The following is a 24,374-nucleotide window of genomic DNA, read 5'->3' on the forward strand; positions in this document are numbered from 1 at the left end:
ACGTTCCATGGTCTCGAATAAATAATCCCAACATGTTGAGTCTAAGGTCTTTTTCAAATCTATCGACAACAGGGCCGCCCGCCGAAGGAGTCGCACCCCAGGGTGATACAACACAGATTACAGTCTGTGTATGTTGAAGGAAGTTTTCCAAGACGGGATGAACCCATTTTGGTCGGTGTGGATTAGGATGAGCATATAGGAAAGCAAACAGAGCACCAAGATCTTACTAAGTATCTTAAAATCCATGTTGAGCATGAGGAGTGGTCTGTCATCTATGACCTGGGCCCCCGGGACCATCGTTCTGGGAAGCGGAATCACAATTGCGTCCTGTGTGGACTCTGGGTAATCAGTGACCCTCGGATCTCCGGTCTAATAAGGCATTCCAACAGGTGACCAGGCCTTCCTTCCTCTTCCTGCACCTTGGTGAGGTATCTCTTATAGTCCTGCATCTTAACCGCTCAAGCGCTTCATTATAAAGTGTCCGTGTTTCCCGCAGGTTTACCAAAGCAGAGGCTTCCAGTTCCTGCACGTTATCCCGCCTGTGCAGTCTGACCTCCAAGTCCTGTGGGGCTCTCTCGACACCTCTACGACTGTCCCAGAAAGTGTCCCGGTATCACTTTAAACGCCTCCAACTCCACCAGTGCCGTGGATGCTGTTTGCGCAATATTAGAGAAATAAAGGTGCCCAAGGTCTCCCTGATACAGACGTTTTGTAGCATTAAGGGATTGGGTCTCCAAAAGGGAATCAGAGGGTGCATCCCCAAGGTTTGGTTGGTCATCAGGAAAGGGCTATGGTCCAAAAGTGGATTTATCCCCACCTTTCGCTTGAAGCTTGGTAGAATCTTTCTTCTGGTCACTACCCTGATTTCTAGGCCTAATCCTGGTTCTGACCCATTTATCTGCCCTCCTACCCAATTCTCGGGGAGAGGTCAGATCTGAGTCCACCAGGTGCTGGTTTTGACAATTACTAAGGATCTGCTCCCTCATAATCAAATTATACAATCCTGTGTAGTCATGTACTTTGCTGCCCAATAACCAGCCCTCCAGAGCCTTAGTAGCACAATCTACATCAATCAGTCCAGTCCTGAGTCTGTGTCTTCTGGGTATCCCTGAACATCAACCTGTACTGTTCAGTGGTTAAGCCAAACCGATCAATCAGAGCACTCTTCAGGACTTTGTAGTTATCAGCATCCCCATCACTAACTGTGAGGGGCTTATCTTTGCCTTTTTCTGAAAAGGAGAGCCACAAGATTGCTGCCCACTGACTTTGGGTACCCGCTGTACTTTGCAGGCCCTCTCCAAATCAGTTATTCACTTGTGGATGTCATCCCCATCTTTGTAGGGGGGCACAATCTTACTCAGGTGTCTATTGTCATAGGACCTGTCTTTATCCTTAGGGATATTGCTGCCACCAGTGGGGTCTAGCCCACCTAACTTCCTTTCTCTCTTAAAAGCAAGTTTTTCCTTGGCCAGGGCAAGTTGCTCTCACTCAATTCTGAGATTGACTTCCCTCATCCTAGCCTGGTGTTCTCTCCTCTGACATGTCATTCCCCTCTGAGAACCCCTAGAAGCATTGGAGTGATGGGAATCACCTGAGTGAGACCTATCCCTCCTATACCTCTGACTAAGCCTGAATGGGGCTACCCCATTCTCAGACCCAAATTGGCTTAGGTTAGCCTGGCTAAGTCTCCTAACTTGGACCTGGCTACCATCCTCATCCCCAGACTCCTCTACCTCTTCCTCCTCATCTTCTAAGACAGGGAGATCAGTAGTATCATCTGAAGAGGGTAGGACCTCATCTGCATTCCCGGTATGGTCTGCACCTGAGGCTTTTAGAGCTTCAGACTCATCTAAGAGCTCTAGGAGTTGCTGAAGTGTAAGGTTAGACCCTTGTTTCAGCCTTCCTGTTGTACACAAGTGTCTCAGTTCCTTGAAATGGAGTATAGCAAATCTGGAGGGTACCTTGGGAGGGTTACTCTCCATAGGTTGGAGTCCACTGGGCTCTCCTGTGCCAGACATTGCTCTAGCGAGGTGAAGGTGATGCACCTACCTACACTAAGTGTTTTCCTACTGAACCTCTCTAAGAGTTGTAGTCAGGATGTGCTAGGCCCTTTGGCCGGGTGGCCCGCTAAACCATATACTAAAAAAATGGTATAAGTACCACGTCACGAACAATGGTAAGGCCTAGGGCCTTGGGAACCGCTGGGGCTACACTGGACTAACAATGGTTAGGGAGCAGGAGGCCTGCGGGATGCGTGTGCAGAGTATAAAGGCACAAGTGTGCACACATAGAAGTCAATGGGTGCGTAAAAATGGAAAGTTAAAGGTTTGGGAGTCTTCCGACTGGGCTAGAACCTAACCACTTGAAACTAGGACACTAGGAGAGTTACTCTTTACAGGAGCACCGCAGTACTCGCGTTACCTAACCCACAGGAAGCGGGTGCATAGGTCCCAAAGTGTGTCTGGTTTCTTCGTGGAGTTCTATGGAGCCTTGGAGAAAAGATGCTGCAGGCGGCCAGGAGATTAGAGTCCGGGTAGATCCAAGGGTGGATCGAAGATGTAGAAGACCTAAAAGCAGAGGGGACAGAGTCTGGGTCACTAGCCAGTGACCAGGAAGGAACCAGGAAGGAACCAGGCGATGTCGCGAAGCAATCAGGTGCTGATGGGAAGCTGGTCTCTGCAGCCACATGGACCAGGAGGCGTCGACGACGACCAGGAGTCAGGCACGGACTGTCCCACGAAGGCTCTCGCTGTCGGCGGTGTCGGCTTCAGGATTGGAGTCAACAAGCCTTGGCAAAGGCAACCCATGCAGGATACGATGTAGGCTTCTTACTCAGACCAGCAAGGTCTGAGGGGCTGCTTCTTTCGAGGGAAGCAAGGGCCAGTCTGGAGCAACCAGACCAGCGGTGTAGATTTAAAATATCGTCGCCAAGATGGCCACTAGCCAACGGGCAAGTGACCGGGCAGACGCGTTGAGCTGGAAAATGCAAAAGGGCCCCACGCAGAACTCTTGGAGGTTGCAGGGCTGATCTTTGGTGCAGATGCTGCTCGGGCTGGGGCTTCTCAATCCCCCAATGCGCAGCTTCGAGGAGGCCTCGGGGGCTGCACAGTTAGCAGATCGCAGACTTTTCAAGATGGCCGGTCCCACATCTCTCGTCGCCTCCACGGGTCTCAGCTTTGCAGGGACTGTGGATCGGGCTGTTGAATGTCTGGGAATCCGGTTCTGGTCAGGCTCTGGGCTCGGGAGGCGGCGGCAAAGCAAGTCGACGATCGCTGGATGGTGCCTGCTTGTGCAGGGTGGTCACTCCTTGACCACAAGGGAGATTCTTCAGTCGTCTTCTTCAAGTAGAGTGATGAAGGTCCAGAGTTTCGTTTCAAAGTTTCAGTCAGGATATTCTAAAGTCTCTAGACTCAGCTCCTGCCTATATACCAATCTTAGGGGCTGGATTATCTGCTAAGTCCCTCCTATGGGTGGAACCAGGGAAGGGGGTGGTTACACCCCTTTCCCTTTGTGAAGTGCCCCAGCACCACTTTGAATTGGCCTATGCATGGGACACCTTGTGTGCCCCAGGCAGTGTCTCAATCCTTTCGGCCCTCCCTGACACAATACACAAAATCCTGTCTGGGGTGGTGCTAGCACCTCCCAAGGCAGGAAACCTATTGTCAAAGGCTCCCTCGCTGGAAGGACTCCCAGCAGCAGGAGGTCAGACTTGTGTCTGTGGCAGCAGCATCCATTTTGTGATGCCGAGGCTCTGGTTAACTTTAACCAGGAATAGTAGGAACAACATGTCTTCTCCCTCTAAGAGGGTGGAATGCTACCCCTGTCGCCAGGACTGGCGAGGGGGTAGTATTTCAAATCGTATGACACCTTACTCGACATGTTTTGATAAAGCCAAACCATAGTTGGCATTTAACCAGGAGGTTCATAATGCACTTAAGAGTATATGGTATGGCACTATCCTAGAACAGCTATAAGGACATAGTTCCGAAAGCTGCAGACAGGCTCAGCTCATGATAGTGCACCATCTCACATAAAACCAAGCACTGTGCCTCCAGGATTGTTAAGGCCTGCCATAGGAGTGACTTATAGGTGTATATGTGTCTAGATATAAGGTTAGATATAGGTATACTATATCTAAAGCAAAGGGTGATTACACCACCTTGCCCCAGCTGAGTGATCAGCCAGTTGTGTCAATTTGGGTGGCCAGCCAGGGGTGGCATAATACATGATGCAGCCCCTGATAGGCCTTGGATGCACCTATGCCCTGTATACCTATAGTACACTGTACAGGGGCTCATAAGGTGACCCAGTATCCAATTGGAGATGTACCTAGGGTACATGGAGTCCATTTTAAAGAGAGAGCAGAAAGCCTGGGGCCCTGAATAGCAGGATCCCAGGCCAACTAAGTCGAAAACCAGCTAAACACTAGGCAACAAATATGGAGTAACCATAGTCAGGTATCCACCTTCCTACAACACACCCCAAGCATATGCTGAAAAAGAGGTCGCAAATATCTGTTCCCTCCATTTTCCACTTCGTTTCTTCACCTTCCCTTGCAGGAGACGTGTCTCCTATAGCTGAGCTACCTGCACACCCACAGACTCAGGTATCTATGCACGTTATGTCTCTTAAGCACTGAGCCCATCCTGCTGATATTCCACGTCAGAATCTTCAATGTGTGATGTGCAGTTGCCATGGCTGAAAATGTACTTCCATACTCTGCCCTCATCCTTAACCCCCCCCCCAGATAGGAGATTCATTATCACCCCTGCAACCAGAACAAACCAAAGCATAAAGAAAACACACACAATCATAAACTCCTCAATCCCAGAGCAGCCTGGCAACGATAAACCATCAGTCTCGGTAGAGGACCCAGACCAACCAAAGTAGTGGTCCTTCTTGGGGGGAAAAGGTTAAGCACTAAAGGAGCAATCTCCCGCTCAGTCTGCGCCAGCCCAGACGTCGATAAGGCCCAGCCAGAACATATAGCAGCTCAACAGGGCACAGCCTGTCACGAGGGGGACAGGCACCATTCATGTTCGAAATGTATTTCAAAGGAGATCATCTGCATTACCTGGAGTAACTATCGGTAGGGAGAAACTATCCGGACAGGAAGAGTCAGAGTCCGAAACCTCAGACCCTTTCACCGAATTGCAGCCAGCCTTCAAAATAGTTTCCCTGTGTTTCATGGTCTCAGCCACTTCTCGGTTTGGGGTGGGCTTGATTTTTTGGCGGGCCACATTTGGACCTCTTCCCGGATCTCTTCCTGTGCCCCGGAGTCCGAAGTGCAGCAGCGGGCTCTGCCCATGGGGTGGCCCACCAAGACCTGAAGGCTTTGAGCCATTCCCCAAGCTGTCTTGGGATGATCACAGAAATGTATCTTCCCCTCCAACACTAAGCGGAGGTGGGCAAGGAACATCAAAGGGTATTGCAGACTATCCTACCATAGGGATTTCTTAATTTAAAAAACGAGGCTCTTCTCCGCTGTACTTCAATTGTATAATAAGGAAATATCAGGACCTCGCTGTAGTCCACAACAAATTACAAATGAGCCTTCAGTCCTTGCTCTTTGCAGTAGTAGGTCTCTGTCTTTGTAATGTAGAAGCTATGCGACAACCGGACGGGGGGACGTCCCGGCGCCAGCCAGGGCCGAAGGAAGGCAATCATGTCCCTGCCCCCCCAATCAGGCAAGCCCACCACCCTAATGTTGTTCCTTCTATTGTGTCCTTCTGTGTCTTCAGTCCTATGCTCTAGCATAAAGACCCTATCAGAGAGCTCTGCCAACTGCTCCTTGTACAGGGTGGAGATCAGCAATTGAGGACTTTCACCCACTCTGCTAGCTTATGGTGCTCTGCTCTGAGGAGCCACACCCCCACTCACACAGTGCCAATATCTTGCTGCAGAGCGGCTTTAGTGTCGGCAATCGGATCCAATGAACAAGTTACTTACCTTCGGTAACGATATATCTGTAAGAAACATTAGTTAGTGTTAGATTCCTTACCTTAGAATATCCCCAGGCGTCAGTCTGGATCCGGAAACTTTTGCGTAGCAGTACCCCTGCGCGTCGGTAGGCGTCGTCTGCAGGCGTCCCCTGCGGCTCCGCGTCCGTCGTCGGCGTCGTGCGCCGTGATGACGTCGCTGGAGTACATAGACGCCGCCTCCGCGCGCTGACGTCAGTTCTTTGCACACAGCTTTTCCGCGCCAGGAGACGCAGAGCCATGAGAGAACCAACACTGGTGCCATGTACAAACTAGGGCCCTGAAAAGGGATGACCTTAACCCTAGGTATCAGTTCGCAGAACGGGGAGGATGGGTGGGTTCGGTAAGGAATCTAACACTAACTAATGTTTCTTACAGATATATCGTTACCGAAGGTAAGTAACTTGTTCATCTGAAAGAAACACGTTAGTGTTAGATTCCTTACCTTAGAATACATACCCCAGCAATACCAACCCCGGTGGTGGGTCTGCGAACCAATACAAAACTACACCAGAAAGTCCTGGAGGACAGAACGGCCAAAGAAGCCATCCCTCCGGACTTGACTGTCCAGGCAGTAGTGCCTCGCAAAGGTGTGCAGCGAGGCCCACGTAGCCGCTTGGCAAATGTCCTGCAAGGGGACTCCCCGGCCCAGGGCAGTAGTAGCCGCCGTGGCCCAAGTGGAATGGGCCCTCAGCCCAACAGGAGGCTCCTTCCGAGCCAAAGAGTAGCACGCTTTGATGCAGAGGACGACCCATCGAGAGATGGTTCGCTTACAAACCGCCCGTCCCTTCTTCGCACCCACGTAGCCAACAAACAGTTGGTCATCCACCCGGAACTGGCGTGTGCGATCCATGTAGAATGAAAGCGCACGTTTTGGGTCCAGACGGTGGAGCCGCTCTTCATCCTTTGAAGGATGCGGAGGCGGGAAGAAGGAAGGGAGGGTGATGGACTGCCCGATGTGAAAGGCCGAAACAACCTTGGGCAGGAAAGAAGGTCTAATCCTCAGAACCACCTTGTCAGGATGAATGGACAGGAAAGGAGGTTGGACAGAAAGAGCCTGGAGCTCACTCACTCTCCTGGCAGAGGTGATGGCAACCAGGAAAGCCGTCTTTAAAGTCAGGAGACGGAGAGGACAAGAATGAAGGGGCTCAAAGGGAGCACACATCAGGAAGGTCAGAACCAGGTTCAAATCCCACTGAGGCATCACAAACGGAACAGGTGGAAACATGTGAGTGATGCCTTTTAAGAACCGAGTTACAATCGGGGATTTGAACAAAGAAGGCTGATCAGGAAGCCTCAAAAAGGCTGAAAGGGCAGAAAGGTAGCCCTTGATAGTGCCCAGAGCAGAGCCCTGCTGGGCAAGAGAAAGAAGAAACAGAAGAACCTCCGAAAGAGGGGTGGAGAGAGGATCCACAGCCTTTGCTGTGCACCATGCCACAAATCTGTTCCACCGACAGGCGTATACCGACTTAGTGGAGGGACGCCTGGCTGCCAGAATAACATCACAGACTTCAGGAGGCAAGTCAAATGGCCTCAACTGCCGCCGCTCAATCTCCAAGCATGGAGGTGGAGACTGGACAGGTTCGGGTGGAGGACCGTCCCCTGCTGCTGCGACAGAAGGTCCTCCTGAAGAGGCAGGCGGATCGGGGGACCGACTGACATGCTGAGTAGCTCGGGATACCAGTACCTTCGAGCCCAGTCCGGAGCCACAAGGATAACTTGGGCCCGGTCGCGCCTGATCTTCTTCAGCACTCTGGGCAGAAGTGGTATAGGCGGAAAGGCGTATAACAGACCGCAACTCCACTCGCGCCGAAAGGCGTCGCCGTGCGAGTGCCGTCTTGGAAACTCCAACGCGCAGAACTGATGACATTGCGCGTTCTCTTCTGTGGCGAATAGATCTAACCAAGGCTCTCCCCATTGCCGAAAGATGCCTTGCGCCACGTCCGAGTTCAGACGCCATTCGTGATCCATCGAGCACCGACGGCTGAGTTCGTCTGCCCTGGCGTTCAGAGAACCTGCCAGGTGTTGAACCGTCAGAGTCACGCCCTGACGTTCCAGCCATTGCCAGAGGCGCAGAGCCTCCTGGCAAAGGGTCCACGACCCCACTCCGCCCTGTTTGTTGCAGTACCACATGGCGGTGGTGTTGTCGGTGAACACCTGCACTACACTCCCGTTGACAAAGGGGAGGAATGCCTTCAGTGCCAGACGAATCGCCCGCAGCTCCAACAGATTGATATGGAGCCGGGACTCCGCCGGAGACCAGATGCCTCTGATCTCTGCCTCTCCCAAGTGGCCACCCCAGCCCAGGAGGGACGCGTCCGTCACGACAACGTGCTCCGGTTGGGGAAGGGAGAGGGACTTGCCCCTGACCCAATCGCGGTCCGTAAGCCACCACTGCAGTTGTCTCGCAGTGCCCTCCGAGATCAAGACGTGGTCGGACAAGTTGCCCTGATGCTGGGCCCACTGAAACTTCAGGTCCCACTGCAGAGCCCGCATCCGCCACCTGGCGTGATGCACCAGAAGGATGCAGGAAGCCATCAGTCCCAGCAGCCGCAGCGTCAACCTGACCGAGACTCGGGATAGCGGCTGAAAGATGGGAATCAAAGCCTGAATATCCCGAACCCGCCGTTCCGGAGGATAAACCCGAAACTGCGCCGAGTCCAGAACCGCTCCGATGAAAAGGAGCTTTTGAGAGGGACACAGGTGTGATTTCGGCACGTTGATGGAGAACCCCAGGTCGTGCAAGAGGTCTGCCGTCATCTGAAGGTGGTGGACGACTGTCTGGGGCGAGCCCGCCTTCAACAACCAGTCGTCTAGGTAGGGGAAGACTGAAACCCCTAACCTGCGCAGATGAGCTGCGACCACCGCCATCACCTTTGTGAACACCCGTGGGGCGCTGGTAAGGCCGAAGGGGAGCACGATAAACTGAAAGTGCTCCAGGCCTACCGTGAACCGCAGGTAACGCCGGTGGGCCGGCAGGACGGGGATGTGAAAATAGGCGTCCTGCAAGTCCAACGCTACCATCCAGTCTTGCGGGTCTAGAGCAGCCAAGACCTGAGCTAACGTCAACATCTTGAACTTCTCCTTCCGGAGGAAGCCGTTGACGTTCCTTAGATCCAAGATAGGACGTAGGCCCCCCTTGTCCTTCTTGGGCACCAGAAAGTAGTGGGAATAACAACCACGCCCTACTTCTGGCCCAGGAACGCGCTCGATGGCCCCCTTGGCCAAGAGGGCCGTAACTTCCTCCTGCAGAAGTGTCAAGTGGTCCCCCGACACACGGTGGTTCTGCGGTGGCATGGCTGGAGGAGAGGTCTCGAAGGGGAGGGAGTAGCCCCTTCGGACAATTTGCAGCACCCACCTGTCCGAAGTGATTGTGCGCCAGTGAGCGTGGTGATGGCGAACCCTGCCACCCACTGGCGTCACATGGGGCCGAAAGCACGGACTAGGAGGATTTTGGGGTAGATGCTGCGGGGGAGGGTGTGGTCTGACCCCGCCGTTGTCCCCGACCGCCACCACGGCGGTTTCCACGGCCGCCACCGCGTTGAAAGGATTGTTGCGGCGCGTGGCTGGCAGCACGTGTGGGGGCGCCCCTTCCTTGGCCACGAAAGGGGCGAAACGAACCCGGTTGCTGACGCTGGGTCGAGAGACCCAAGGACTTGGCCGTGACCCTGGAGTCCTTGAAGCGTTCCAGCGCGTGGTCCGCCTTGTCACCGAACAGGTGACAGCCATCAAACGGCATGTCCATCAGGGTATTCTGGACATCAGCCGAAAAATTGGCGGATCTCAGCCAGGCGTGGCGACGAATCGCCACCGTCGTAGACATAGCTCTGCCCAGCGAGTCGGTCGTATCAAGACCACACCGAATTGAATATTTCGCTGCATCTCGGCCCTCAGCCACAGCCTGACCGAGTTTTGCCCGCACCTCCATGGGGCATTCTGGCAGCAGCTCCGCGACCGTATCCCACACAGAGTGGGTGTAGCGGCCCAAGAGGCAGGCGGTGTTGCAAGACCGCAGGCCCAAACTAATGGACGAGAAGACCTTTTTGCCAAACTGGTCATACCTCTTGGATTCCCGGTCGGGCGGGGCCGACGGGAATGCGGACTGGGAGGTCGAGGCCTGGATCACCAGACTCTCAGGAGTGGGGTGGGTAGACAGGTACTTGGGGTCGTCCGGACAAGGACGGTGGCGCCTGGCCACGTTCCGATCAACAGGCGCACCTGAAGCGGGCCTGGACCACGTGCCCAACAGAACGTCTGACAAGGCTTCATTAAACGGCAGCAGTGGCTCCAGTGGGCATGACTGCGGTTTGAAGACCTCGGTGAGGATGTTAGGCCTCACGGCCGCGACGGGGAGCTCAAGGTTTAAGGCCTTGGCAGCCCTCATCAGCACCACAGAATAGGCAGCTCCCTCCACCGATGCCACGGAAGGAGGAGAGATCAAACCAGGGTTAGGAGAGTCGTCCAAACCACTGGCATCCCCCAAGTCACCTGTCCAGTCCGGGTCATACTGGCACTCGCGAGCCAGAGGGTCCTCGGACCCCTCCCAACCTTCACCGTACTCCTCATCCTCTCCGTATTCGGAGTCAATGATGAAGACCGGCTCCTCGGGGTTCATGGGCCCCATCGGCGCCGGGACCGGCGTCGAGCGACGCCCGTCCGGCGCCGCGTCCGGCGTCGGAGAAGGTAAGGGGACGGCGCCGCCCGGAGCCGGCGCCGGAACCCCACCGCCGGCCGGAACCGGCAGTGGAGAACCGGCGCCGCGCGGGGGCGGCGTCGGGGGTAACCCCGATGGCAACGGCGCCGGGGAGGCCGGAAGACCAGCCGGCGCCGATCCCGAAGGCCCTTGCGGCGCCGGGGTCGGAGCCGTCGGCGGCGCCGGGGCCGGAGCACCCGACGGCGCCGAGGCAGGGACACCCGAACCGCCAGGGCCCCCAGACGGCAGCACTGGGCCCAAAGGCACCGTAGGCCCCGTCGGAGAAGCGAGCGCCCTCATGGCCATGAGGAACGCCTCGATCTCCTCAGGCGTCGCGCCATGCCCAGGGACCGGAGGGTATGAGGCAGGCCGCGCCGGCGACTCTCGCGGAGCCGCGGGTTGGGGTCACCCGAGCCCCCGGCCGCATCGCGCGAGCGTCGGGGGGAGTCGGGGGTACGATGACGACGCCCCGACTTCTTGTGCTTCCTACCTGACGAGCCTGACGAGTGGTGTCGACTTCCGGAACGCTCGGCGCGGCTCCGCGACCGCTCCCTCGAACGCTCTCTCGACCTCCGGCCGGACCGGGACCGCTCCCGGTCCCGACGTGGGGCCGACACCCGGAGCTCCAGCAGCTTGCGGGACCGCTCCCGCCTAGCCTTGTTGGTAAGGGCCCGGCAGTCGACACAGGAGTCCACGTCGTGGTCGGGGCCCAGACACCGGAGACAGAGGCGGTGATGGTCTGTGACCGACATCGTGCGCTCACAGTCATCGCAATTCTTAAACCCAGGCATCCTATCAGGCACAATAGAGAAAAAACAATCGAAAAACTTGGTCAAAGACCGGAGTACTGCTCTTCAGATCTGCGTCCACTGGCGCGGAAAAAAGAAGAACTGACGTCAGCGCGCGGAGGCGGCGTCTATGTACTCCAGCGACGTCATCACGGCGCACGACGCCGACGACGGACGCGGAGCCGCAGGGGACGCCTGCAGACGACGCCTACCGACGCGCAGGGGTACTGCTACGCAAAAGTTTCCGGATCCAGACTGACGCCTGGGGATATTCTAAGGTAAGGAATCTAACACTAACGTCTTTCTTTCAGATATTTTGGTTAGCTGCTGTTACACTGGGTCTAACGGGAACAACAACCCCGATTTCCCTTCTTTCTACTCCAGGGAATCATCATCGGGGTCTGGTGGTGCTCCTGTTAGTTTCGCTCTGGCCTTACTCATCCTGTCACAGGAACAACTATCGTGGTTGTGTCCACAGATCACCACACTCCGAAATATTGCTCGAGTCAAGAAGGGACTTAGAGATGGAAATCAGTATTCCACAAACCGCACCAAGGTCACCGCTACATGCCCAAGCCGCCAATTCCGCCAGTAAGGAGGTGGTCAACCTCTTTTTCTAACCACCAACTGCGGGGCCCCAGACCGCCGCACAGGGCCCGGCCCTGCAAGCACATCTCAGGAGGAGAGAAATTTAGGGATGTCATTAGTTGGTCAGTCCTCCAACACAGTCCAGGATCCCCGTCAGGTCGCAGGCATCAGGGCCGAACCTCGGTCGAGTACGCAACACCAGGTGGGAGGAGGGCTCATCCGCAGGAGAAGGAGGGGAGGTTGAGCAGGAGGTCACCTTGACCAGCTAGTCCTCTACTGGACCACCAGTTGAGCCCAGAGGAGGCAAGTCTCTACTGTGCCACAATGCCACCAATATCTCTCAATGGCCACGTAAGTCAACACAGCTCCAGGCAGGCCATCTCCCAAGGTGCAGTCGGGCTTGTTGCCCGGTTGGGGGGGAATGTAGCAGGCCAGGGCGCACCAAGTGTCCAGCATCTCAAGGGCCCTGAACCGAGTCCAGATTGTCCGCCATACAGTGAGGTTGCCTCCACTCACCGCACCTAGGCTAGACCTCTGCAGCTCCCAGCTGGGACAACTGCCGCTTTACTGCCTTCTCGCTAGGCGAGGGTAGGCCGGCATCCGGACTCCCCAGGTCCGGGGACACTCCCAGGACTGCCTCAGATCGCATCTCTCCTCTGCCGTCACTCGCCGCAGTGTTGCAGCTATACAATACGCTCAGTTTGTCAACAAGCATCCCAGCACGGCAGCGCTACCCTCTCCTCAGGGCAGCAAGCTCCTTTCCGCAAGGGTCTCCAACGCCAAGTTTGAGGCCGCCATTTTGGGATCACGGGCCCACTACTCGACTCTCCAATCTTTGGCAATCTAGTCACCCCCTGGTCTCAGGCAGCGCCCCACATCTCTTAAGTCCCCCTCTGCCTGGGGACAGGTATCGCGCACTGCAGCGGGCAGGGCCTGTGCTGGAATTGCTGGATTAAAGATGGGCGGGTGCGGAGCAACAAGCTTACGCATCCACCATTACTTACTACCAAGCCACGCCCCCTAATCACTGAGAAACTTTTAACAAAAAGTTGAGCTAAGTGTCTCTGAGAGATGAGGGAGAACTAACGAGCTGCATCTGGTGGCGCAGAAAGACAAAAATTGACCTACCTTAGCGTGCCGTAGCAGCTCCTATAAAGCTACACACATTTCCAGCAAAATGGCACCAGTGAGGAACCACACAGTGCCACTTGCCAGCACACAGAGGTACTGCTGAAAAGGTTACAGATCCAATCAGGGGAATACTCAAAAGGTGTAGAATCTGTAGATGGCAGTTTCTCTCAAAAACACCTACATGCTGCACAGATGGAAAATGTCTGGACAGAAAAGACTTATCAGAAGAAAATAAGTGAACATTCATGCAGAGTAGCTCCTGATCGGGGTAGAAGGTTGCAGAAAAAAGGGAAATGACGGTGCGCTGGGGCCCCGCTATATATCTCCAGTTACGTCCCAACTGCATTGCTTCCAATGCAGAGGTTGAGCCAGCACCACCTACTGGCAGTGCAGAACTATGAAAAGTTTCTGGATCCACTGTGGTGCCTGGAGATATTCAAAAGGTGAGGAATAAGCAGGTGTTATTGTCCTTAAGAAAACACCTTTTACTATCATAGCAATATTATTACTCTTGCTTACCACTGCATGAACGTTCTTTCTAATGTACCTCTCAATACTACACAGTAGTTTACTCTCAATTACTTTCCACTAATGTAGATCTGTAAAAGTATTATACCGCATGCACACACTCAACAATATCCTTTAAAGTCATGTCCAGTTAGAGTTGACCTGGAAGAAGTCAGAAATATTTGTCAAGTAAACCTTTGTGCCCACAATTAGCACCTCAAATTACCAGATTAAAATAAGCTGTCATGCATCATTTGACCTTACTATTGACACCACTGCTGACATTGCTTGGAAAGGATTACATATGCATATTGCAGTATTGCTCTTACATCTAGGAGCACCTATTAAACTACACAAATGTTTGCCTTTTGGTAGCATGCAGTACTGCATAATACCAGAATAAAATCATCAGTCTTGCATAAATTATTTAGGATATTTTCTTAACACAACTAACACAGTGAAGAAGAAAGACAATATAGCAGTATACAAGTATGTAGAAAAGTACACTATAAATGAGACGGATGGGTGAATGAGTACCTGAATGCATAAGTGGATGACTGCGCAGAAGAGAAAATTGATCAGTTTTGTGGTTCTGAATCAGATGAAGTCATGGCAGGCTTAATGCCTATTATATGTGCTTTAATCTGGGCATGGTTTAGTGCGACACAATGATGTAACTAATGAGGCAGTGTGTGACTGAATGTCCATAAACGTGACACAGAGTGGGTTAGATAATGTATGACAAATGAGACTGTAAATGACTAGGTGACCAGGTACAAAAACAAGTGGCTGTAAGTCAAAGTGCACTTTTTAACTGATGTGATACAATGAATATATATATAATCATGATGTGACTTACTCAAGTGGCATCTATGCAAGACCATAACCTGGAGACATATGTCAAGAATGTTACACTGAATGGCATAATATGAGTTACTTTGTCAAGAATGCCACCTCGTGCTCTGTAAATTTGATTATTTTGCCCATAAATTTATTTTTATATCAAATGTGAACCACTCACTGTAAGTTTGTTATTTTGTGGTTTAGAATCACAATTGATTTGTACATGTGAGCCTTTATAAGAACAGGATATTACACTATTCAATATTTTTCTTGGGACCCGATATTTCTTTTTTAACCGGAAGAACAGTCAAGCATGCCTTTTATGGCATAGTATGATCATCATTGGCATTCATATGACCACTGTTCAAGTTTTAAGTTTATTTTATTTGTTTGATTAATTAAAATCTTACAAAAATAGCTAAAATAGCAACAAATTTTAAAATATAAAACAATGCATCATTTCAACTTGTATCCAAAAACTTGATTATAGATCATACAGATTAAGTTATAAAGCGATCAATCATTTAGGGTTATGTGCAAAGAATATATTATACATGTTAGCTCAATCCCTTAATAAATCACGTAAAAGCATCCAACATTTTTTCTACAGCTCGTAGGAATTTCACAAATGCTGAATTCATTAATAAACTTCAGAGTTTAAACATGCAATCAAGGCTTGCCTACATGTCCTTAAACAGTCTCTTAAGTATAGTTTTTCTTTCACCTCCCAAACCTGGGCAAAGACACACTGAGTACATGAATCTCACAAAAATAAAAATAAAACGTAACTTTTATGGTCTACTATGTATTCTCTTCCTACTGCACAGGTAATGGGATTTAAGCTCCACACATACTCGACTGACAGTGTCTGGCATCTTAAAAATGTGTTTTGATTGTATATGGCTTACCCTAATGTACTTAATTTTGCAAGTGGCTGCTATTTAAGTGTCGCACTTACAACGGCTAGTGAAAAGTGGGTACTGTCAACTACAGTTTGGGAGCCTGTTTTGACCAGTAACAAAGCACAATATGAGTGACCACAGAAGCAAAGCTGTGTCATCAGTATTTTCGAGTATACAAGCCCAGCAGCTAATCACAGGGTTTTTGATGAGCGCATGATCTTATTGTGGATGACAGAGCGCAAGAAGTTCCCCATCGAAAATTAGAAACATGTTTAACAGCAAGGTCTTTGCAAAAAAAGAAAAAAAGGCACACCTAGTCAGAAGAACTGAAATCAAACAAGCAAACTTTGATATATCCCAGTACTAGAAATTATACACAGGAATGGCATCATCATTTAAGGCTGACCCTATCTTGTTTTAAAGCTTGGTCCTTTCTTACTTTGTTAGATATTTCTGTATTCTGCTAGGGAAACCGGATATATATCCTCTACTTCACCTCACGCGGAGAGATACTGCTAATGTTATGAACTTCAAACCTACATCTGAAAGCAATTTGTTCAGAACCATGGTGTTGGTGCAGAGAAAGAGCACATTAAAAAAGTAATATCGCCAACAGATTGGAAATGAAAAAAACGAAATATTTGTCTTTATAATAGAACCTATCAATATACAAGTTTCAGTGTAATGATAATGAATTGACACTATGATCTTATATGTGCTTTAATGGACATGATTCTCAACAATCTGACCTCATCAGCTCTCAGCTAAATTAAGAACATGTATTAACACATTTGATAAAAAAAAGAAAAAAATCTCCTCAGAGAAATGCAATACCAACCATTAGAAGAATGAAGAAGACTCAGTAACGTATCCAGAAGATACCGTATGATTGTACGCAATTGTTCTGTGGAGGACACCTGAATCAGTTCTCTTGAATCAAACTGTTCTCGCAAAGTCTTCCTACTTACTCCCAAGGCCACTTTGAGCCTTTGAACAGCATGATGAGCCAAGTTTAGTTGGAGCTGGAGCTGAATGCAATCCTGGTATGCTGAAAAGACCCTGGTGTCTTCCTCGACTGCTTTATCTGGTTTTCGCAGAAAGTATTGAGCATTATTGGCACTATTTAGAGGTGGTAAATCAATGTTTTGCAACAGTGTTTCCAAGCGATGACATGATAAATTGTACCTAAGGAATAACAAAAAGTGATTATTTATAGTGCTAGTCCAGCGAATCGCACAAGTAAACTAATTATTTGCCTTCTACTAAAGATTTTAATGTGGACTGATCTTTAGCACTAATGGCATACATACATTAAAAAAACTCACTTCTTTACCTTGCAAAGCTATAGCACCGATTTCCTAAAATACCTTCTCGGGCCACCATTTTGCCACGGTGAAGAATAAGACACTTACATAGAAATGTAGATCTTCAGCACTGCTGTGTTTGATAGAAGAAGGTGCTATTTACACATTTCCGAACATCAATCTGGCAATCCTCTGGTATAATAAAACATTTAGCATGCTGTCCAACTGAAAACCCAGTAAATAACCTCCTTTCTGAACTCAATCATCAGCACATATCTAAAGGCACTTTAATGCTATGCAGTGACATCTACGACACACTTCCCTTACTCAGATAATTTAACATGTATGTTTCCGTAAGCAATATCCAAGAGAAGACAGCTCACTGAGGAGAAATGAGGAACACGTCCATCTCTAAAAGACACCAATGCTGGAGAATCACCTTCACTTTTAAGTAACTTATTATTCTTGCCTATCTTTTGATGAAGTACTATGCAGAATCCTGTTATGAACCATGCTAAAAAATAATAACTTGGACACTCCGCCGTAGAGGATGACCAGAGCAGACTAGGCTTTCATCGCTCCAGCCTTTGTCCTGCCTGGTGAATGCAGTCAGCAGTCCGAACCCTGCGAGGACCCTAGGAATGCTGCCGTAGGCCCCTTCAGCTTCAAAGGAGGAGGAGCGGAGACACTGGGAGGCAGCGTGCTCCACAATACTTCACCTGAAGAGCCAGGTGGCTGCAAGGCAAGGCGGCGGTCGGAGGACACGAAACTCAGGGTCCTGCGAATCTCTCTACAGTCAGATCTAGGGAGACCCACCACACAGAGGAAAGCTGAAGCGGGTAGACCTGCAGGACCACAAACTGTAGGACAGAGGAGCAGACAGCCTAGATGAGCATCTCTGAAATACATATGATGTGGTGAGGTTGCAGCGCTCCATTAGGCCAGCAGAACACATGGATTGTGGTAAGAGGATGTGCACCCTTGATGACGTAAGGTATGAGATAGCTGGACTGTAAGAGCATCTGGGGCATACTGAGCAGCCTCTTGGGACCATTCTGAGGATTGTCGTACCCTTTGCTAGGGGGTACTGATTGTGAGAGCCACCAACACAACACTATTGAGGTGAATCTGTCGAGAAATCCACATAGAGTAATCGGTCTCCCTAATCCTGGCTAGTGTTGGAGGGAAAATATTTTAATAAAGTAAGACAGAACAATTTCACACAAAATTATGGTATTAATCAATCAATTGGGAAAATCAGCCAGTCTCAAAAAGAGACCAACGTCTGAAGTTCAAAGTTCTGGATTACCGGCAGTAGTGTATATACACTGCAAAAGCCACAAAATAATACACTGGTTACAAATTCCTACATGAGGAAAATAGCAAGCTGGGCAGATAAGATACTGCCATAACCGGTACAAATTCCCAAGAATTATGTATGTTTCCATGTTTAGCAGAATCCCCTTCTTGTGGGTTAGTTCCCAGAATAAGTGTGAGATAACAAACACATTTTTGTTTTTCTGCATAGCGAGTGATTATGTCTTGTTTGATGTCAATGGCCCAAACCAGACTATCTGACTTTAACATATTCTCAACAGGCTTGCGCTAAGGCAGAATCCACAATTGTTTACACCCTGTGCGCAACGACAGTGCAAAACCTGTTTGTACTGACTGCCTCTCAATGTTTAATACATAGAAATGCGGTGGTCTTTTCTCTGATGTATGTAATAATTGTTTATGACCTGTGAAGTTCCAGTCTGTAAAGAAATATAATCTATTTATGTGTTTCAGCACAGCTAAATTGACCACACAACATTCATGTAGGTTTTCCATATCTAATGTGCACTGTGACCTATGTGTTTCTGCAGAACCCACAGTTATCTTTTTCAGCACGTCCAAGTATTACGCTAGGACGGTTCACTACTGACATCGTTTTAAAACTATCCCTCACCTGAACTGTTTGTCTTGGGGTTGGGATTTTAGAGTTAAATCAATCAATCGATCAGGGGTTTGTAAAGCGCGACTACTCACCTGTGAGGGTCTAAGGGCGTTGGGTGGGGGGTCCTGGTCCCTCTGGTTGTCGAGGATCATTTGAGGAGCCAGATCCTGAGGTCCTTCTTGAACTGGGTCAACGACGCGGATTGCCGGGGGTGGGTCGTTGACAGGGTGTTCCAGGTCTTGGTGGTGAGGTGGGAGAATGAACTTCCTCCGGGTCTGGTCTTGTGGATCTTGGGGATAGAGGCTAGGGAGCATTGGGCGGAACAGAGGTGTCTGGCAGGTGTGTGGAATGCGAGGTGGTGGTTCATGTATGCTGGTCCTATGTTGCAAAGAGCTTTGTAAGCATGTGTGGGGAGCTTGAAGGTGATTATCTTGTTGACAGGGAGCCAGTGGAGTTGTCAGAGGTGTTGCATGATGTGACTGCAGCGGGGGATGTCGAGGACCAGTCTGGCAGCAGCGTTTTGAAAGTTCTGTAGTTTCTTGAGCCGTTTCTGGGTGATGCCGGTCTGCTGGTGATTAGTGTGGGTGACCGACTTTCTGGATTCTGTGGGGGATCCATCTGAATGTCTTTCGAAGTGAATGTTTGTGTGCGTCTGTCTATAAAATGTATTCTATTATTTCCCTACAACACTGGGCATGCATGGTGCAACCCCTGGTGGTGTGATAGCCCTGGTGAACAAGTTACTTAACTTCAGTAATACCTTATCTGGTAGAGACTATCTAACTGCAGATTCCTCACCTTAGAAATATCCATAGGTGCCACACTGGATCCAGATTTTTTTCTTGAGCTGTACCCCTGAGTACCTGTAGGTGGCATTGTTAGTCTCCGCATGGCGTCGTCCATGCCAGAAGTAATGGGCGCATGCCTGTATAGGTGTCACCCCAGTGCGCTGACGTCAGTTTCTTTACCCGCCCTTCCACACCAAGAGCGCGGAGCCAAGAAGAACGCTGATCCCTGGTGTGGAAAACTGGGGCCCTGAAAGGGGAAAAACCCTGTCCCTAGAGATTTATTCGCAGAGCGAGGAGGAAGGGTGGGTCTGTAAGGAATCTACAGCTAGATAGAGTCTCTACCATTACTAAAGGGAAGTAACTTGTGCATCGGATAGTGACTTCTAGTCGCAGATTACTTTCCTTAGAATTGCTACACAAGCAATACCTCCCCGGAGGTGGGTCTAAAAAACTGTTTCACACTAGACAGTCGAGCAGGACTGCCCGAGTGAAGTGCCCGTCCAGACAGACCCAACTGTCCAGGTAGTAAAGCTTCATGAATGTGTGTAAAAAACACCACATTGCTGCCTGGCAGGTATCAGGACCAGAACTCTACATGCTAATGCAGTGGTCACAGCCTTAGCTCTGGTTGAATGAGCACGCAAACCTTTGGGATTGCTTCTTAGCCAATGTGTAGCAGATCTTAATGCAGATCAATATCCATTGGGAGATGGTCTGTTTCTGGACAGTCTCTCTTTTCTTCACTCCAACATATCTCACCAAGAGTTGGTCGTCCACCTGGAAATCTTTTGTGCGGTCATGGTAGAACGACAAACCTCCTTTTGGATCCAGACAGTGAAGTCACTCCTCCTCCTTAGAAGGATGTGGCAGAGCATAAAATGGTAGGCAGAGCGATGGATTGGTCTACATGAAAGGAGCCCTGAGAGGACAGATGTGCAGCGGCTCAAAGTGAGCACACATAAATGTAAGGACGAGATTGAGACCCCACTGACGCATAATGAGGGTGAAGGTGAAAACGTGTTGCAAACCTTTCAAAAGCGTATTCACCACAGGGGATTTGAACAAAGATGGCTGATCTAGCAACTGCTGAAATGCTGAGATGGCAGAAAGAAGCCTTTTAAGGTTCGTAAAGCAGAGCCCTGCTGGGCAAGAGAAAGGATAAATAGAAGGACCTGAGAGAGAGGGTCAACCTGTTTCCCTGCCACAATCTTGCCCCAACAGCAGGCGCATACAGTCTTGGTAGAGGGACACCTTGCTGCCAAGATAACACTGCAGACTTCGGGCGCCAAGATAACACTGAAGACTGCGGGCAGAAGGTTGAAACAGGTCAATTGTCACTGATAATCTCCACGCATGAAGGCAGAGTTGACAGGTTGGGATGGAAAACCCTCCCCTGCTGCTGCGACAAAAGAACCTCCCAAAGGGGTCGCCTGAGCGAAGGACCGATGGCCTTGCTCAACAGCTCGGGACAACAAACTCGACAAGCCCAATTTAGAGTCACACGGATGACTTAGGCCCACTCATTCCTGATCTTGTTAAAAACTCTAGACATGAGTGGTATTGGCAGAGAGGTGTACAGGAGACCTGAACTCCACTCGAGATGAAAAGCATCTCAGGGCGAGAGCCGCCTTGGAAACTTGAGAGCACAAAACCGCCAACATTGCGCGTTCTCGGCAATAGCAAACAGATCTAACTGAGACTCACCCGACTGCATAAAAAGACCTTGCACCAACTCTGGATGGAGATGTCACTCATGATCTGCTAGGCATCTTTGGCTGAGTTTGACAGCCTGGTGTTCCGAGAGCTCGACAGGTGCTGAACAACCTGGAATATGCCCTGAGGTTTCAGAGAGACAGGGCCTCTTAAAAAAGGGTCCATGACCTCACCCCACACCGCCCTGTTTGTTGCAGTGCCACATGGCAGTGGTGTTGTCCATGAACACCTGCAATACCCTTACTTTGATGGAGGGCAGAACAGCTTTTAATACCAGCCGGTTGACCCAGAGCTCCAACAGGTTGATGTAGAGTACAGATTTGGTGGGCAACCAATGACCTCTGATCTCCACCTCTCTCAAATGGGTGACGCATCTGTCAGCACTGTCAGATCTGGTTGGGGAAGGGAGAGGGGTCTGCCTCTGACCCAATCGCACTTCACTAACAACCACTGCAGCTCTTACATTTCCGTCCGAGATCTGGACCATGTCTGAGATGATGCGCCTGATGCTATGCCCAATGGAACTTTAGGTCCCACTGCAGGGCCCGCATATACCAGAGGGCATGTGTCACAAGCAGGATGCAGGAGACCACGAGGTCCAGCAGGCTCAGAGTCCATCTCACCAAAGTCCAGGTTAGAGGCTGAAACATCGATATCATAGCCTAAATATTTTGGATTCGCCCTTTGTGGAGAAGTGTGGCTCAGGGGTTAGAGGCGGCAGACCTGGAGCTTGAGTTCGGCTCTGGACCAGGGTTCAATTCCCCGCCTCGGCGGGTCTTGGGCTCAAAATTCCACAGACTCGTTAATTCTCGCTTCGGTGCCTTCTCGACTCAAGGGTTCACACTCTGCGACTCTGGGCAATAGCTTGCTTAATCTCCACAACGGCCCCTCGCGGTGGGATGCCTGGCTTTCACCTTGTGGATACCCTGCCAGGGTTATCTCACAGGGGAATACCAGGACGGGTTCCCTAAGCAAGCGCTGAGATGCCTCAGGGTAAGTCATGCGCTATATAAGTTTCATTCATCATTTCACTTTGTGAGGATAGGCCCGAAACTGCACCATGTCCAGAACAGCTTCGATGAAAGGGAGCATTAGAGAAGGAGTCAGATGAGACTTAAGCACATTGATAGTGAAACCCAGTGAATGCAGGAGGCCCACCATAGTCTGAAGGAGGGAGACAACAGCCTGGGGGCGAGCCCGGCTTCAACAGCCAGTCGTCGAGATAGAGGAAGACTGGCACCCCTGATCTCAACAGATGAGCTGCAACCACTGCCATCACCTTGGTGAACACCCAAGGGACGCTGGTAAGGCCAAAAGGGAGCACCGCAAACTGAAAGTGCTCGTAGGCCACTGTGAATGACAGGGAAAGCCTGTGGGAAGGCAGGATGGGAAGGAAATGTCAAAGTATGCATCCTCCAAGTCCAACACTACTATCCAGTCTTCCAGGTTCAGGGTAGACCCGACTTGAGCGAGTAAGAGCATTTTGAATTTCTCCTTTTTCAGGAAGAAATTGAGAGGGTACAGGTATAGGATTGGACAAAGGCCTCCGTCCTTTATGGTCACCAGAATACAGCACAAATAACAACCACAACCTACTTCTGGAGTTGGCACCCTCTCTATGGCTCTCTTTGCCAAGAGAGCAGCTACTTTCTGGAAGAGCAAGAAGAGATGGTCCTCCATCAGCCAGTCGCAAGTGGGTGGGATGGGTGGAGAAGGCACAACTGGGAGGGAGTAGCCCCTTTGAACAAACTGACGAACCCAAAAGTCTGATGTTAATGACCTCCACTGGGGAAGCGGATGGCATATCCTGCCTTCCACTGGGTGCCGATGATGGTAGGAGGGTAAACTAAAAGGGGGGTGACTGGTCAGACCTCTGGTTGCCCAACTCACAGGCTCTGTGGGTACAGCGTACTCGGCCATGCAAAGGCTGTGGAGCTTGTGTACAGTTGTGGTTGAGCGGCTAAAAACGCGGCTGGAAGTTCCTTCCGTGGCCACAAAAGGAGCAAAAGGCGGACCGGGGTTGTCAAGGGGCGACAAAGGCCCAAGAACTTGAAGGTGGCTCTTCTATCTATGAAGCGCTCCAGCGCAAAGTTCGCCATTTCTCCGAAGAGACAGGAGCCATCAAAGGACACGTGTCCATAGAGAGTCTTGAACATCCCCAGAAAAGTCATTCATCTTCAGAAAGGCGTGGTGCCGCAAGGCAACAGACAAGGAAACTCCTCTGACTAGCAAGTCATGCCCAGCCCACATTGACTTGTGTGCTTAGCTGCATCTCTCCCATCAGCCTTGCTTGGGAAGTTTTTAAACAACTCACATCCATGATCAAAGGCTTTTTATGGAGCACTGGGAGGCGTCAGTTAGCCCTATCTGTATTACTGAGCCCACAATCGGAGGGTGGCTGGGCGGTTCCTAATTTTGAAACTTACAACTTAGCTGCACAGCTGCAGTGGTTGACACAGACAATGGCATTGAAATTGCGGGAACCCAGAGCAGGAGAGATAGGGAGCCCCAGAGCTGAAGCAGCTCTCACAAGTCCTCGGGGACCTTCCTGTCCGGATAGGCGACCTCCCTGAGGACCTTAAGGCAGCAAGGCAATGTTGGAGGCGGAGTTATAAACGAGCAGGTATGGCAGTACCATATGCTTCCGATATACCACTCTATATGTGAGGCGCTTCCCCACGGGGGCTCCTGGCGGGAACTGAGGGATTGGGATGAAAAAGGGCTAACTACTATTGGGGATCTATAGGAGGATGGGAATATGCTGCCCTTCCATATATTGCAGGAGCGGTTTGAATTGCGAGGGGGAGACTTTTTGCTGCCCGCGACACGGTGGCCATCCAGGCGCACTGGAAGGAGGCCCAGACCAAACCTATGACTTCTTTGGGATGCCAGTATATTGTGACTGCTGCAGGGAAAAATAAGGCAGTCACGTGCCTTCATAAGCAGCTGACTTCTTTAGACGCACTCAAGCGCAAATGGGAGATGGATGTGGGTGATGAGATACCGGATAGGGCCTGGCATGAAATAGTCAAACGGGCGTGGAAGAGCACCAGGATTGCTTGGTTTCAATTGGTGCACTTCTATATTTTGCACAGGGCTTACCTTACCCAGGCGAAAATCCGAGCATATTTTAACACAGACGCAGATGAATGCCCGCGCTGCAGAGGAGAGGGAGCGGATTTCCCTCACATGATCTGGGG

General features: G+C 50.6%; 1 protein-coding gene across 6 annotated transcripts in view; it reads right to left on the reverse strand.

The window, feature by feature from the left end:
* Positions 1 to 24,374, reverse strand: part of BIRC6 (baculoviral IAP repeat containing 6) — a 2,386,688-nt gene that overhangs the window by 1,516,479 nt on the left and 845,835 nt on the right. For all 6 annotated transcript variants that reach the window (XM_086926902.1, XM_086926900.1, XM_086926901.1 and 3 more), the window contains one exon: positions 16,269 to 16,615. In XM_086926902.1, coding sequence (XP_086783028.1) covers positions 16,269 to 16,615 — 347 coding nt within the window. The remainder of the gene's footprint in view (positions 1 to 16,268; positions 16,616 to 24,374) is intronic.

Source organism: Lissotriton vulgaris, chromosome 6, assembly GCF_964263255.1.
Source record: "Lissotriton vulgaris chromosome 6, aLisVul1.2, whole genome shotgun sequence".
NCBI lineage: Eukaryota > Metazoa > Chordata > Amphibia > Caudata > Salamandridae > Lissotriton > Lissotriton vulgaris.